This window comes from Acinonyx jubatus, chromosome C2, assembly GCF_027475565.1.
Source record: "Acinonyx jubatus isolate Ajub_Pintada_27869175 chromosome C2, VMU_Ajub_asm_v1.0, whole genome shotgun sequence".
NCBI classification, from domain to species: Eukaryota; Metazoa; Chordata; class Mammalia; order Carnivora; family Felidae; genus Acinonyx; species Acinonyx jubatus.
In genome coordinates, this window is record NC_069384.1 from 129,993,836 (window position 1) to 130,008,708 (window position 14,873).

A 14,873-nucleotide genomic window follows, 5' to 3' on the forward strand; every position below is an offset into this window, starting at 1 on the left:
ACACACATGTAAAGAAGCAGTATTGAAATTATTAAACACATCCATATTATGTTTGTACATGTTTTCCCATTTCCTAAATCCCCAATCATGTTTTTTTGAGAAGAGTACATACATATTTTTTGGTTAGGAAATACACGAATCTATTGTTGGTTACGGTTTTATAATCGGCATGTTTGTGCATACATCTGTGACATTTCTGGTCTGGTTAAAGCTGACTGAAACATCGCCACATCTTTTGCTAGGCTAGGGTGATCTGACCTCATTTGGTTTTCAGCAGACTATCCCAAATACTCCCTACTTCACTTCTATCACTCTGTAGTCATTAAAAATGGAAATTGAAATAACGCTTATTTTCAGGAGGTTTTCATTATTCCACACAGAGATCGCAGTTGATTTCTCTGTGTCGTTGTCATTGCTGCTGAACACTGGATAAGCAAGGATCTTGGCAGCCATTGCTCCCAACACTTGTATAGAAGGTTCTTTAGAAGACTCCAAGGGAAAGCCATGACTATCTAATTTAACATAGAAGATGAGGAATATCCTAAGTGGTTACCTCACAGGCTCTATCTTGAAGTTAAAAACCATCCTTTATTTCTACCTAAACTCATGTCTTTCAGACATATGACATTCACATATAGTGCACCATAAATCTTAAAATCACCTTTTTGCCTGGTGGTCCAGGATCTCCCATTGTGCCATCCCCTCCAATGCACTTGCAGAATAAACAGCAGCATGTCCTCTCAGCAACATTGACCTTGGCGGAGGGTGGGAAGTACATTACATTTGATGTCACTGCTTCCCAATCACACATACAAGCTTAGCCACTTCATTCAGACCTTTACCAGTGTTTCAGAAGCCCGTTTGCCATTAAAGTGACCGTGCTCCACAGAGTGCCCGCGACATTCTTTAGCTGCTATACTTCCTTCTGTGGTCTGCATTCTCCACCACATGAGGACTTCAGAATCAAATCAAATCCTTTCGTGCTCTCGAAATGCTTAGTTTAGCCACGGCCAACTCCTTGCATACTCATTTCCTGTTTCCACCCCATCCCAGCATTGACCATGATGTTGTTGATTACCTCATAATTTTGCCCCCAATATTTTGTTCGATATGATGAATGCTGTTTGCTCCTTTTCCCCTTTTGTGAAATCTTTGTATGCTTGAGGATTTAGTGTCCAATGTCATATGGCTTGCAATGGAGTCCAGTGGTAAACACTTCCAGAAAAGTTTGTAACAAGATTTCTAACACACCAATTACACACTCAACATTTCCAAAACACTTGCTGAGGGTGAGGGCACGGGGAGAAGATTCCTCTTTATACCCAGGCTGAAAAACCGTATTATAGATTGAAAAATGTCAGTGAATTTTATCCTGAACATTGTTGTCCTTTGAAAAACTGACAGATTCCACTGCATTTTTATAATTAACCCATAAGATTAAATTTTTCGGAAAATTCAGTTCTCAATAAACACCATGCTTGGCCTTAGTAGGGTAGAATCAATCTTTGTGTTGAGAAGTTTCCCATCAAAATTCTAGTGTGATGAACAATGAAAATGTTTTGTTATAACCATTTAGCAATTGTGCTTCTGTATTATTATATAATGTTCCTTTTCAGCCATTAGAAAAAATTTCTCCACAGGGGCCTGCGTGGCTCATCTGATTAAGTGCCAGCTCTTGATTTTGGCTCAGGCCATTATCTCAGGGTCATGGGACCAAGCCCCGTGTCGGGGTGCACACTGTCAGTACAGAGCACCAGCTGGGGAGGGGGCAGAGGGAGACAGAGAAAGAATCCCAAGCAGGCTCCACACTTAGTTGTGGAACCCAAGGTGGGGCCAATCCCATGACCCTGGGATCATGACTTGAGTTGAAATCAGGAGTCAGATGCTCAACCAACCTGAGCCACCCAGGTGCCCCTCTATATTCCTGAAGTGATTATTTTTACATAATTTCTGCACTGAACAAATTGTGTTTAAACATCTATTTGTATGCAAATTCTATAGGTGAGAAACAGCAGGAGCTAGCATGTTATTGGAAAGGGTCTTGATGTGACTATAGATTTTATAAATCATCAGGGAATCACAAATTATTAGCCCGTCGTTAAGGTGAAAGTAGTGCCATGTAACTCAGTAACCCTTCCTTCTATTGAGTTCATGTACATTTCTGAAAGGGGCATGACTGGAATGCATCTCCCATCGGCACTAGGTTCTAAAAAGAGTTCACAAGGCAAACATCTCAGTGAAGACACTGAAAAAGCTTTTGATCACACACACAGGACAACGTAGGAGGTCTATCATCCCATCACTCGTTCTTCCTCCAACCTCAAAGCAGGTTGCTCTTTCTTTGGTTGAACTCCAAATGCAATTGACTCTCCTTTACAGGCCACATTGCAGGGAAAACACACATCTTAAACACTAGAATTATACTCACTGTGGTAAGCTGGAACACTTAGGATCCACAAGGGCTGTGAACACTGGCTGGCTGAGGGAGCAGCGGATTCATCCTCTCACCCCAGATTCCCTCTGGCACTTATGTTCAGTGACTACAATTCGGGCGGGACTGTAGGTGCTATTCAGTTTCTTCCTTCTTTTTTGCCTACCACATTAATTAAACTTGCTTTGACAGATCTCTATCATTTTTTTTTCAAAACATCCTCTTATTTAGGTTGTTCACTAATTCAGAAAAGCTTTTTTCATTCCCAAGTGAAATTCATAAGCATAAATATTAAATCTATATACAAGACAGAAAGTTTAAACTCACCAGCCTTTTCTAAGTAACATACCAGTTGCTTTGACAGTCGGCTCCCAAGGTCCCTCATTCCAATAGTGAGCTGGGTCCTATACTCAAACCCTTTTCCAAATTCAATGTAGAGAAGATCAGCCAGGTCACTTGAGTCGCTGGCTCCATCCAGAGCAACAGTTATGAGGGCATTCAGGCCTATCCAACACAGTTTACTCCGGGTGAGGTGGGTTTGGTTATTTTAATCTGTTTGCATACGTACCTAAATTGTTATTTTAGGAAAACAGTTGCAAGAGGAACACTCATTTTGTTGTCACCTTCCCCCAACCACGCAATGTAAAACTGACAAGTGACAAGATTATCATCAGAGAACACAAGGAATTACATTTTCTTAAAACTAGTTAAACTGGAGACAGGGGATATTACAGTAGAACTTCCAATTCCCTCATGATTTGAAGTGTGATATAGTGATGTAAAAAGGGCCCAGAGAGCATACTAAGATATACAGGAATTCATCTATCAAAAAAGCAAGTGTTCTAAATTTTTGCCATTCAAAGGGGGAACCTTCGACAGCAGGACTTAACATCACCTGGGAACTTATCAGAAATACATAATTTCAAGCCCTATCCCAGACCTATAGAATCCGAATCTGTATTTTAATAAAACCACCACATGATTTGTATGCACATTGAAGTTTGAGAAGCACAGCTATAAAGCCCTCATAAGGAATCAATAATCCAGTTGGAATTATAATAAGAGACTGTTCGACAGTAAGAGACCTCTTGTCAGGCAATTAGAAACAAATGACATATAATCATCCAGAGCTGTAGCTCATAAGCTTTGGAATTTTATAGACCAGAATATTTCAAAGAAAACGTTCAGGGACTGACAGTGGGTTGACTTACTTAGCACAGTATTAATTAATACAAACATGAAATGATAAATATTGATTGATATAACCTTGAAATGATAATGGTAATAACGCCATCATTATGGTGGAGGTAACCATAGTAACTACTGTGCTCTCATTTATTAATAGTTACTATGTGGCTGGGGGTTGGTTAAGTGCTTTCCATGCATTATCTTATTTGTAAGATACAAATACAACTGTATGGGTATGTAGGATTATAGCTGTATTTTACAGACAAGTGAACTGAAGCTTGGAGAAGTTAAATGACTGGCTCAAGTGGTACTTTTAGGTTTCTACCTGGAAAGCCTGATTCCAAAGCCTACTATCAAGGATATCTTAGTAACAAAAACATACTAACAACATCATCAGAGTAAAGAGCAATCCTAAAATGGAATAAACTTAGCTTTATGAAAACCTGACTCCATTGGACTAAGTTTTCTCATTTCATTATGGATGGGTGAAGAATTCTTTAGATAGGACTTGGAAACCAATGAACTAGAAAAAGGAAATGTTCATGGACCTGAAAGTTCAGAACGCCTTCTAAGTGTAATATGATTCTGAATTATCTTGAATGAGAAGAAGAGAAGAATGAAGAGAACAAAGTTTCAGGGACATCCTGGGGAGGTTCAAGTTATAGGAGAGGAAAGCAGAGTGGCTGGCTGAAATGGAAGGAAGAAAGAAACACCAAAGAATAGGGTGACGAATGTGTCCTGATTTGCCTGGACTTCCCTGGTTGTAGCGTTGACATCTCTGGGTTGTCTCAAACCAACAAGGCATTAGCCACTCTTCCAGGAATGAGAATGACAAGGAGAAAAGGGATGGTGAAGCCAGCTGGGAAACAGAAGAATGTTGAGTTCATCAACAAAGTTTAATGATCAAGAGAAGGCATGCTAATGGATCTATTTATAAGGGGGGAATTTTTCTTATAAGTTCCAGGAAATATAAAAATTTAAGAGTCATGAGAACCATGGGATTGTTGTTTTGCAGGAAATATGCAATAACTATTATTTGTAACTGTTTTTCTCAGGATGGAGGACTCCGATTCTGCTCCTTTCAGACTCATCTAATAAGAAGTCAGATGATCTTGGGGCACCTGGGTGGCTCAGTCGGTTAAGCGTCCAACTTCGGCTCAGGTCCTGATCTCATGGTTCATGAGTTCAAACCCCGTATCGGGCTCTGCGCTGACAGCTCAGAGCCTGGAGCCTGCTTCGGACTCTGTGTGTGTGTCTCTCTCTCTGCCCCTCCCTAACTCACGCTCTGTCTCTGTCTCTCAAAAATGAACAAATGTTAAAAAAAATTTTGTAGAAAGAAGTCAGATGATCTTAAATACAATTTATAAAAATAATTTCAGGAAGAAAAGATTATAAAACCTGAAAGAATAAAAGAATCCCTGGGAAGACTCTAGAGCACTAGATTTAAAAAATTAAATTCAAACTCCAGTCCATATGGATTAGTTATAAAGCCACAGCCACCACTGAGGATTCTTTTCTCTTGGTCTCTTCTTGTATCATGATAATTGCACAGTTTAGAGAGAGAGAGAGATTGATAGATAGACAGATAGATACCTGGCCTCAAATTAGGGAGGCCTTCCTAGGTTAATAGATCATGGGGCCAAACATCAACTGAAATCATGTATGTTTAAATATAGGAAGCCAGAACTAGAGGTACTCCTTACCCATATTGAGAGCCATTTAACACTTTTAAAAAAGCATTATGGCCACCATCCCTATATCAGTCCCATTCAAAGATTCTGAATTTGGGGGGTATTAAAAATCCAGCTTCTGGAGTTGAAGCTCATTTATTAGTTTTTCTTTGGGAGTTGGGAGAAAGAAGGTTGGTCTTAGAAATCTGGATTTTCCAAGGAAAACTTCATGGAGACAACTCTTGATGTATCTTTTCCCCATAAACGCTGGAAAAAAAAAAAACAAAAACAAAAAAAACAAAAAACCCTAGCCACCCACACTAAGCACTCTAGAGACTTATGCTCAGTCTTCACTAATATCTCCACCTCAGATCATAAAAAAAGTCCAATACTTGAAAGAATAAAAAGAAATCAGCTTTAGCAAATAAAGCGCAAAATAAAAATTACTTTCCAGCTGTAAATTCAGTTAACTTTGTAATTTGTTTAAGATTGAGGAGAGAGAACCAAACGAAAAAGACAAAATCCACCCAGCTTCTAGCAGCTAACTGGGGAGCAGCCTAAGCAGCTGTCTTAGGCCAGGTTCCCCAGAAGAAGAGCCTGAGATATGGATTTGGATGCATACAATTTATTGAGGAAGCACTCTTAGAAGAACAGGGTGAAAGCAAGATAGGGCAGGGGAAGGAGCGGAGCTCGAAAGTGTTTCAGCTGAAGACTAGCTTCACCCTGATCCCATGGAGAACTCTAGAACATAAATTACACCACAGAACTGGTGCCATTTTGAGATAAAGGACCAACTCTTTTTACTCTACCTGCAGCCTAGAGGTGGGGTAGGGAGTAACCTCCCAGTGGCTTCCACTGGCCAACAGCAATTCTTCAAAGGAGAGCCTGTGAGTTTCTAGCAGCCAATAATCACAGCAGCTTGAAGATGGAGGAAAATGCTTGGAAAGGGGGTCTGGGTGGGGCACCAATAGCATGCACTTACAGACAAGTATTTCTATTCTTAGTCAAACCAAAACATGTGGATACATTTTTCTTCCACTGATCCATACTTTAGTAAAACTGACAATAAGTCAGTCTGGGCACAGGTTCCCAAAATGAAAAGCCCAGCGCCTGTGCTTGAAAAACTCATAAGCACCATGGTTTGTCCCTCTGTGGTCTGAAGGAAGGAACTAATTAGGAAGCTCCAAAACACGAGTAGACTTGTTCAACAATGCACGCAATTCTGAAAACTTTAACAGTGTCAGAAGAAAATAATCCAACTCTCCTATTCCTTGGTCAAGAAGAAATACACTGTTCACTTCTGCAGACACCAAGGGAGACAGGAACACTCTCCAGGAAAGCTCAGGAAGAAGAAACACAGCGATACAAGAGAAAGGGTATGACTTTGTATTCAGTGCTGTTTCACACGCATAGAGTATGAAGGAAAAAGTAGACGCCAAGATGTTTTGAGAGCTCCTTTGTTCTCCCAAATGCGTATTGGTTGGCAAATTTAGGGTTATTTGAGTGCTTGAGAACGTAAGAGCCAGAATTAAGTTCTGAGGTTATTAAATCATTAAACACTCCTTTCCCACCTCCCCCTATGCTCAATACCTTCTTTTCTCAGTTCATCAGATTTTTGTTCCAGCTTTTCAATGTCATCATCCAATCCATCTGAAAATAAGAGAACCACCTAGGAAAGTATTCAAAAAGAAAAATGAGTAAAAAGGATGTCACTGAAATCGCAGATTGACAAATAAAATAAAATCAGGTTACCTTTCCTCGAGCAGCTGATTTATTCTGAAATGCATCCCACAGAGAATTCAAGAGGTTTGTGTTGAGAAGAGATGGTCCTTTAACTGTTATATCCTTCAAGCTGTTCAGTATGTTTTCACTATAGATCTCAAACTTGGGGGAATATTTTTCCATGGCATTGGTCACTTGAAAAGCCACACTAACCTGAGTTTCTGTGCCCACCTCACAGCTTACCCCATTGAGGGAGCTGATGGCACGTAAGAGGTCTTGAAAGTAGGTTTGTATCCAAGGCTGACCTTCGAGCAAAGTCTGCCCATTCTCATGAGTTGAGATGTCAAATCCGACCACAACATCCACAAAACAATCTAGGGTTCAAGGGAAAAGTATATCTTATTAGATCCACAAATACCTTTGTTTGGCTTGGATGCCGTGTCTGAATCAAGGTACTTGAAATTCTTATTTCTATTCCAGTTATAAAGTTGGAAAACAAGGAAGAGCATGAGTGAATACAGGAAGAGGCTTAGAATCACTCTTGGACAACCTGTACAAGGATAGAATATTTTTTTTAACTGGTATAAAATCTAGAGGATTTTGTAACAAAGTTCTGAAAGACTTCATTTGTGGCCACTGAAGAAGCCATGCAAAATCCTCTAAATATCTGAAATTATAGTGGAAATGGTAATAGTCTACAATAGGAAATCCGTGTCATACTACTTACCAATTAAGGTTGTTCAACAAATTTTAACTAGAAGGGAATACAAAAATTTGAATAGTCATTTAGAAAAAATAAATCATGATTTGTCTAAAGTGAGGACTATGATGATTTCTCTAAAAACAATCTTTGATTCTTCATTTTGTCTTCTTTAAAAAAAAATTTTTAATGTTTATTTATTTTTGAGAGAGAGAGACAGAGAGAGACAGAGACAGAGACAGAGAACCAGCAGGGGAGGGGCAGAGAGAGAGGGAGACACAGAATCTGAAGCAGGCTCCAGGGTCCGAGCTGTCAGCACAGAGCCCGACACGGGGCTCGAACTCAAAAACCGTGAGATCATGACCTGAGCCAAAGCCGGATGCTCAACCAACTGAGCCACCCAGGCGCCCCATCTTCTTTTTGTCTTCTAACATCCACTCAGAAAGGAAAAAGTAAAAAAAGAAAAACTCCAAGAGATCCTTTGGGATCTTGCTTAGTTTATGCCAAAGACGGTGTTGCCTTCAGAGCTCAGGCAGTCAGGAAGCTGAAACCTTTGCCATTCCGGGATTCGAGAAATACTTAGAGTTTTGCATTTAGAGTGCTTTGCTCTTATCCCTACTAAGGCCAGGGACATGTAAGCATTGGAGAAACTAGAAGGGACTTGATAATTTAAACTAAGCCTCCGAAAGGGAGTATAATCAGAGAAGGATAAAGTCGTAGGACATTTGCATTCTTCTTTCCAGAACTTCAGCTTTCCAAAACTTCAACTTTTTCCAGCAAATTCAGCTGGATACAAATTCAGCAAATTTTACCAGTTTGCTTGGTTAAAAAAACAAAAACAAAAACAAAAAATAGGTGGGAGGGAAAGTTTATTTTTAATTTGCTTTGTTCAGATAAGGAGTATTCAGATATCTGTTGTGTGGACAAATGCCCACCTACACTACCTCTAGACACACTGGTCAATTGTACATTTGCAAGTATTTGAAATCAAAATGTCATTTTCAGGTTTTAAAATAAGGGCCAGTAAACTTGATTCATTTTTATCCCACTCCCTTGTCCCCTTATTCATGTTTAATGAAAAAAGATGTGGGTGAGGGAAAAATAAAAGCCTTATTTGGTCATCAATTTTCACCATCACATTTGAGGTAATTCGCTGTTATCAAAAAAAATCTGAAAGGTGGGTTTTCTTCAGTTTTTCTTTATTGCTTACTTTGCCATATATACTTATTGGAAAATCTCTTCTGCAATATTTAGAAAAGGAGATAAAGAGAAAGAAACTAGTCAAAAGCATCAGAATATGTCCTTTCCAAAATCCCTGTTGAATCGATATCCTTTCATTTCTATCTTGAGATTGCAAGTTTCACTCTTGGATGAACACTGTTTTAACCCCTGAACAGAAAACCATTCAGTAACCCAAACAGATCACAGCCTTCAAGGAAAACAGTTTCTTGTGAAAAAACAAACATTGGCAGCAATGCCAAAATGTCATTGAATGATCCTGGGAACTGTCCCCTCTAAAAATTAAGTGTTTTAACTTTTGGTCTAGATTACTGGAAGTACAAACTCTAGTAAAATAAGTTCCTTGTATTTAACTAATTCAAATTGACAAATGATTCCATAATAACGTGATCGATGGAATGGAATTTGAGAAACAAGCCCAGAGTTGGCAGCTATATGTCTGAATACAATTAGAGTAGACCCTACTCATCAAGTGGGCTCTCATGGAAGGAAGGGCCTTACCAAGTCTACAGAGACATTGGCCCTCCAATCAGGAGCCCTTCAGAGCTAACAAGAGGCAGGAATCGTTTTGGAAAAGAGAAATAAGGAAGGGTTAATTTAGGATAGGAGGAAGGGATATTGAAAAGTGGCAATAAACGCAGGGCAAATCAGGAAGGGAGTCCACAGGGCTGGCTGTGGAGGGAGATAACAAGGAGAAGCAAAACTCTTGTTTTGAGCACCCTCACAAACCAGGGTGGAAGCCTGGAAGGGGGAGGTCGTTAAGTGGGAAGGCTCAACGGTTACTCTCAGTCACGGACTAGTCACAACTCTGTTACTGTTAAATAACTTCTGGCAAATCTCTTAACCTTTTCGGCATTAATTTTCTTGTTTATAAAAATCAGATTATACGTTCCAAAATAAAAATACAAAAGAACAGAAAAGAGGTAAAACAGGTAATCTTAACAGTTTTCCTGCCAGACCTAAAAACTCATTTTAATTATCTGATTTACAAAGAGAGTCCATAATTGGAGTTGATGGAAGATTCTTAGTATTAATAAATACTGTTAGGAAGGTAGGACATATCAGTTAAGATTAGAAAACAATTCCTAAATATTTTAAAGGGGAAAGTTGGGCTATTGGCAGTTATTTGTTGGGATAAGAGAGAAATTTGTTTGGGGCCTTTGAAAGAAGGGGTATCTTAGATGAAAAAAGAATGATCTAGAAAATAGTTAGTGTAAGAGACCCAGTTCATATATTTCTCAGACTCACTACCTCTCCCCTACCCAATCCAGGACTTGGACATTTGTCCAATGGATAGTCTCAGCTCCCATCATCATCTGGTGTCCCAACAGTGTATGGCCGAGGGCAAGTCTTTGGCATGGCCTTCATCCTCAGTGCAGGAGGGCCATGATGACTCTGGTTCCCATGTCCACCTCAGCTGAACTCACAGGAACTCTGGCTCCTTCCACCACTTACCGCCACATATATAATTCACTGTGGGTCCTGTGTCTGGTTTCCCTGAAAGACTGGATAACACAACAGAGTAGTGGGAGAATTAACTCTCCTTGAGAGTAACTCTGATCAATGAAAGGCAGTAGTTGAGGGGAAACTGGCAGATAGATCCTCTTCTCTATTCCCCCTGATGGACCCATCTATGTGGTTGTTCCATACAGCTTCTTTGGTGATATTCTGCATGACTAATGCACCAATTATGGTTTCTCAAGAAGCTGCAGCAAGCTTAGGAACATACCATCTTGTATTTACTTTTTGTCCTTTCCTAGATCACTTCCCTTACACTCATTCTTGCTTCCCCAGGACTGTACTCCCAAAGTAGTAGCACATAAAGGATTAGCATATAAACTTTGCTTTGAGCTCCATTTTCTAGAACACAATTAAGACATAAACCTAAAGAGATTCTGGTCAAGGAAAGTTGCAAATGATCATCTATTTTTGTCCTTACATTTCTCACATTCCTTGAATCAAATCCTCGTATTAATCAGACTAACCTCTTGTTTAACTCTTTTTGATTAATCTACCCATGATGATGCAAACGATAAGAGGTACCATTGATTCTTTTGCTACCCTAATCACGGCTCCATGAAAAAGGGAGCATTTCCATGTCCTGAACACTGCCTGATATCTCCTCTAGATGGTCAGAATAAGCAGGCTCAAAGAAAAATCGGGAAAATAAGCATGAATAAAGGTAAGAAAACAGACTTTGGAGTTCAGTTGCTTACGGGAATTTGTTGTATACTGAGACATAAAATTTGAATGTAAATCTGAACCACTGCAAAAATATTAATGTTCCCAAACTAAGGAACTCTTGGTAAATAGTACTTCTGTGAACTGACCCCATGATTCCATGTATTTGTATTTATCAGATCATTTCAAGATACCCTCTGCAATACTCTCTGCTAGCTACTAATATTCTGTGCATATATGGCACGTACTTCCCATTCATGGTCTCACTTATCCTTATGAAACAGCATACGCTGAAACTCCTCTAATATTCATTTTACTGTGACTTACAGCAGCTTGTCCAGGGTCTCCCACTTATTACCATGGATCTCACACTTGGGATTCAGATCCAGGTTTGTCTGGGGTTCATACACTGAACTACCTTAATCTTGTTTTACCACTTCCTGGGTGGTTAGTGTTGATAGGTTATGCAGGTTACAAGTTCTTCTACTAGAAGTAGAAGTGATATTTTCACAGCAAGTGGTTTCCTTAGGGGGCAGCAGCTTGTGGGAACACTTTCAGGACACACACCATGTCTTAAGTTCAGCTATCAATTGGCGAAGCACAACACTTAGACACCAGTCCTGTATAACGTCAGCATCAGATAACCTAGACAACTATAGCAAGAAGACAGCTTAATTTACCAACAACAGAAAAAGGGTTGGAGTCAGACAGAACTACATTTCAACATCTGTTGTCTGTTACTTCCTGTATGATCTGGGCCAGGTTATCAATATTCCTTTAAACCCTAGTTTCCTCATTATAAACGGGAAGAAAAATACAAACCACTCAGTTTTTGAGAGAATTTAATCAGATAATGCATTTAAAATGCTTAGAGCGCCATGCTCAACCCTTCATGGATGCTCAAGAAACACTGATTCCTGGGGTGCCTGGGTGGCTCAGTCGGTTAAGCGGCTGATTTCGGCTCATGCCATGATCTCGCGGTTTGTGGGTTTGAGCCCCGTATCGGGCTTTGTGTTGGCTCAGAGCCTGGAGCCTGCTTTGGATTCTGTGCCTCCCTCTCTCTCTGCCCCTCTCTAGCTTGTTCTCTGTCTCTCTCTCTCTGTCTCTCTCTCTCTCTCTCTCAAGAATAAACAAACATTAAAAACAAACAAAAAAAAGCAACACTGATTCTTAGTCACTTCTCTCCTATCTCTATGCAGCTGCCTGTCCTTTCACACACACTGAATCGTATATACAATCAGAGAAAGAGGATTTAACTTCACAAATGAGAGAAAAAAGGATCGGGACTTCTCCAAAGTTATGCATATTTTAAATAAGAAGCAAAGCTAGGTGTTCAGGCTCTAAGCCTGATTTGCTTTGAGTCATACCAAACTATTATCTGATCTCCTTGACTCAGGGTTTATAGTTTAAGAAGAGCTGGTATTCTCTAGTATATTTTCACATGCTTTTGGGGTTTTATCAGTGTTCATCCCAGGCTCACCAGTCCTTGGTCTGCAGCTTGGCTACAAAGGCTTCACATTCTTGCTTGCTGCAATAATGACTTCAAGTTTATCTTCATATAGAGTACTTTTATTTATTTTTACATTCATGACTATTTCCTTTAAAGATAATTTAGTGACTACTTGGGAGTGTATACTCCTGGTTTTGACTTTCAACGTGGTTTTCTTTCACTTTCTCAAGTAGAGACTAGATGGTTCCAAGATAATTTTCTGCCTAATAATTGCAAATGGGTATTTCATCTCAAACAGGAAATTAATGTGGAAGGTCTGGCTGAGGTCACCAGACATTCCAAAGTATGGGGATATCATGCAGCAGAATTTATGAAGACAGTAGCCCCTAATCAATTACACGACTCTTAACCTTTAGCCTACACACTGGGTCTTATAAAAGGTTTGAGCTTAGAGCTTAGAAGAACATTTTGGGGGAGAGAACTGTTGATGTGCTGTGAGGTCTCTCACTACATGTACACGTACACACACATAGAAGGTAACTTCCTCTTTAAGCCAGGTAAGAGGAGCTTTAAGAGAGAGCTAGAAATTCTAAAGAATGAATCACAGGATGGCACACCGATCTCTCTGCAAAGGAGGGGTGACCACGCTGAGGGACCTTAACTTCCAGTGTTTACTGGGGCAATGGATATGTTATTGTTTCCCATGGAGCGGACATGGCCACATGTGAGGAGTTGTTGTGGACCCCTCTGATGTCCTGTCCAAGAAGGCTAACTGGAAGGCCAAAGAGATGACAGAATAAAGCTGGAGGGATCACTAGATGCCCAGAGGCTGAGGAAGGCATAAGGCAACTCTGGAATTGAGACATGCTTACCTTTTTCAAGGGAACTATGGTTGAGAGATCCCCTGACAAATGTGCTTTGGTTGGGGGAGAGAGGGTGGAGGTCAAGAAGGGAAGTCTTTGAAGGACCCATGAATGGTCCTTTGAAGGACCCAGATTTACATGGTCACAGAAAACCAATTCTTGGCAAGCATCATCAAGCAAGAACTTTTCTGTATTTCTTTAGCTCTTCTTCCTTCCCTAACCCATTCTGGAGAGGCCAGAAACCATGGCTAGCAACAAGAGAACAGGTCTGGAAGAGGTGGGTAGAAGTAATAGGTGGGGAACAGTAGGTAAATTGCCATGTGTGGCCTCCTCTGTTGTGGTGGGAGAGCAGCCTATGGGAGGCTGGAAAGTGGAGTAACCCTAAATCAAGTTTTTAGTTTTAGTGGTTACCTTTTGATGGACATATTAATCACTGAGAAAAGGTTCACGTATTTCCTGAAAGTGACTAGGGGCAAGGAAAGAGCTGGCCCCCATGAATAAATTTAATGGATCAGTGGTAGACAAAAATGAAGTGACTTTACTCTGAATAAGCATGACACCTGGGACGTAATTATAAAGTTTAAATGCGCATTTTCTCATTTAATCTTGACAATGATCTTTTGAACTAGGTGCTGCTATCGTTCACATTCTACAGATGAGAAAATTGAACTTAGACAAGTTAAGCAACCTGTCCAAGAAAAAAAATGGCCATTTGAGCAGGGATTTGTAGCCAGGGTGCCTGTCTCCAGAGCTGTCTCTTAGCAACCATATAGCTTTCCTCTTCTTGGTGAAAATCTAGAGTTTATGTTTACCATAGGTAGTTACACAGAATCACAGCCAACCCATTGGGCACTTCTATAAAGATAGAAAAAAATCATCCCTCTTTCAAGACCTTTTTTTCCATCTGTTGGGAAAATGTCAAAACAGACTAATTTTTAAGAAGATATTTACTAACTTCTGCAGTAAAACGTTTCATAATAAAGATATAAATCTTCAAGGCTGTTCATTCTCTATATACCTGCACCAGAGCACCTGGCAGCCCGAAGGCCCTATTGCCAGGCCACGAAAACCTGTAGAATAGTTTACTTCTTTGAGAGTCTCCAACCTCTGAAACCAATGAGACTGTAAACAATGGCCTTTCCCTCACACCTTCTGAAGCGACTGCATTCTCATTCACAAAGGCATGCACTCGCAGGATATGGGAGAGAAAAAAAAAAAAAAAGACAAAGGCTCTCATATGTCCTGTTTTGCAGTCCACGAGTCACAAAAAAAAAAAAAAAAAAAAAAAAAATCATGATGACTGTGAAAAGTTCAATCTGAAATCCAGAGGCACAAATCTGAATTCTCCTACCAGCCCCAGGGGATGTAAACAGAGCTTGAGGAAAATGTCAGCAAAGACAGGGAAGGAAGAAATATGAAGCACACAGTA

General features: G+C 40.0%; 1 protein-coding gene across 2 annotated transcripts in view; it reads right to left on the reverse strand.

The window, feature by feature from the left end:
- The window catches only part of COL6A6 (collagen type VI alpha 6 chain), a 195,451-nt gene that overhangs the window by 93,934 nt on the left and 86,644 nt on the right, over positions 1-14,873 (reverse strand). For both annotated transcript variants that reach the window (XM_053221451.1, XM_053221450.1), the window contains exons 9-12: positions 7,042-7,385; positions 6,880-6,958; positions 2,781-2,935; positions 662-754 (exon numbers count right to left, since the gene is read on the reverse strand). In XM_053221451.1, the coding sequence (XP_053077426.1) occupies positions 662-754; positions 2,781-2,935; positions 6,880-6,958; positions 7,042-7,385 (671 nt within the window). The remainder of the gene's footprint in view (positions 1-661; positions 755-2,780; positions 2,936-6,879; positions 6,959-7,041; positions 7,386-14,873) is intronic.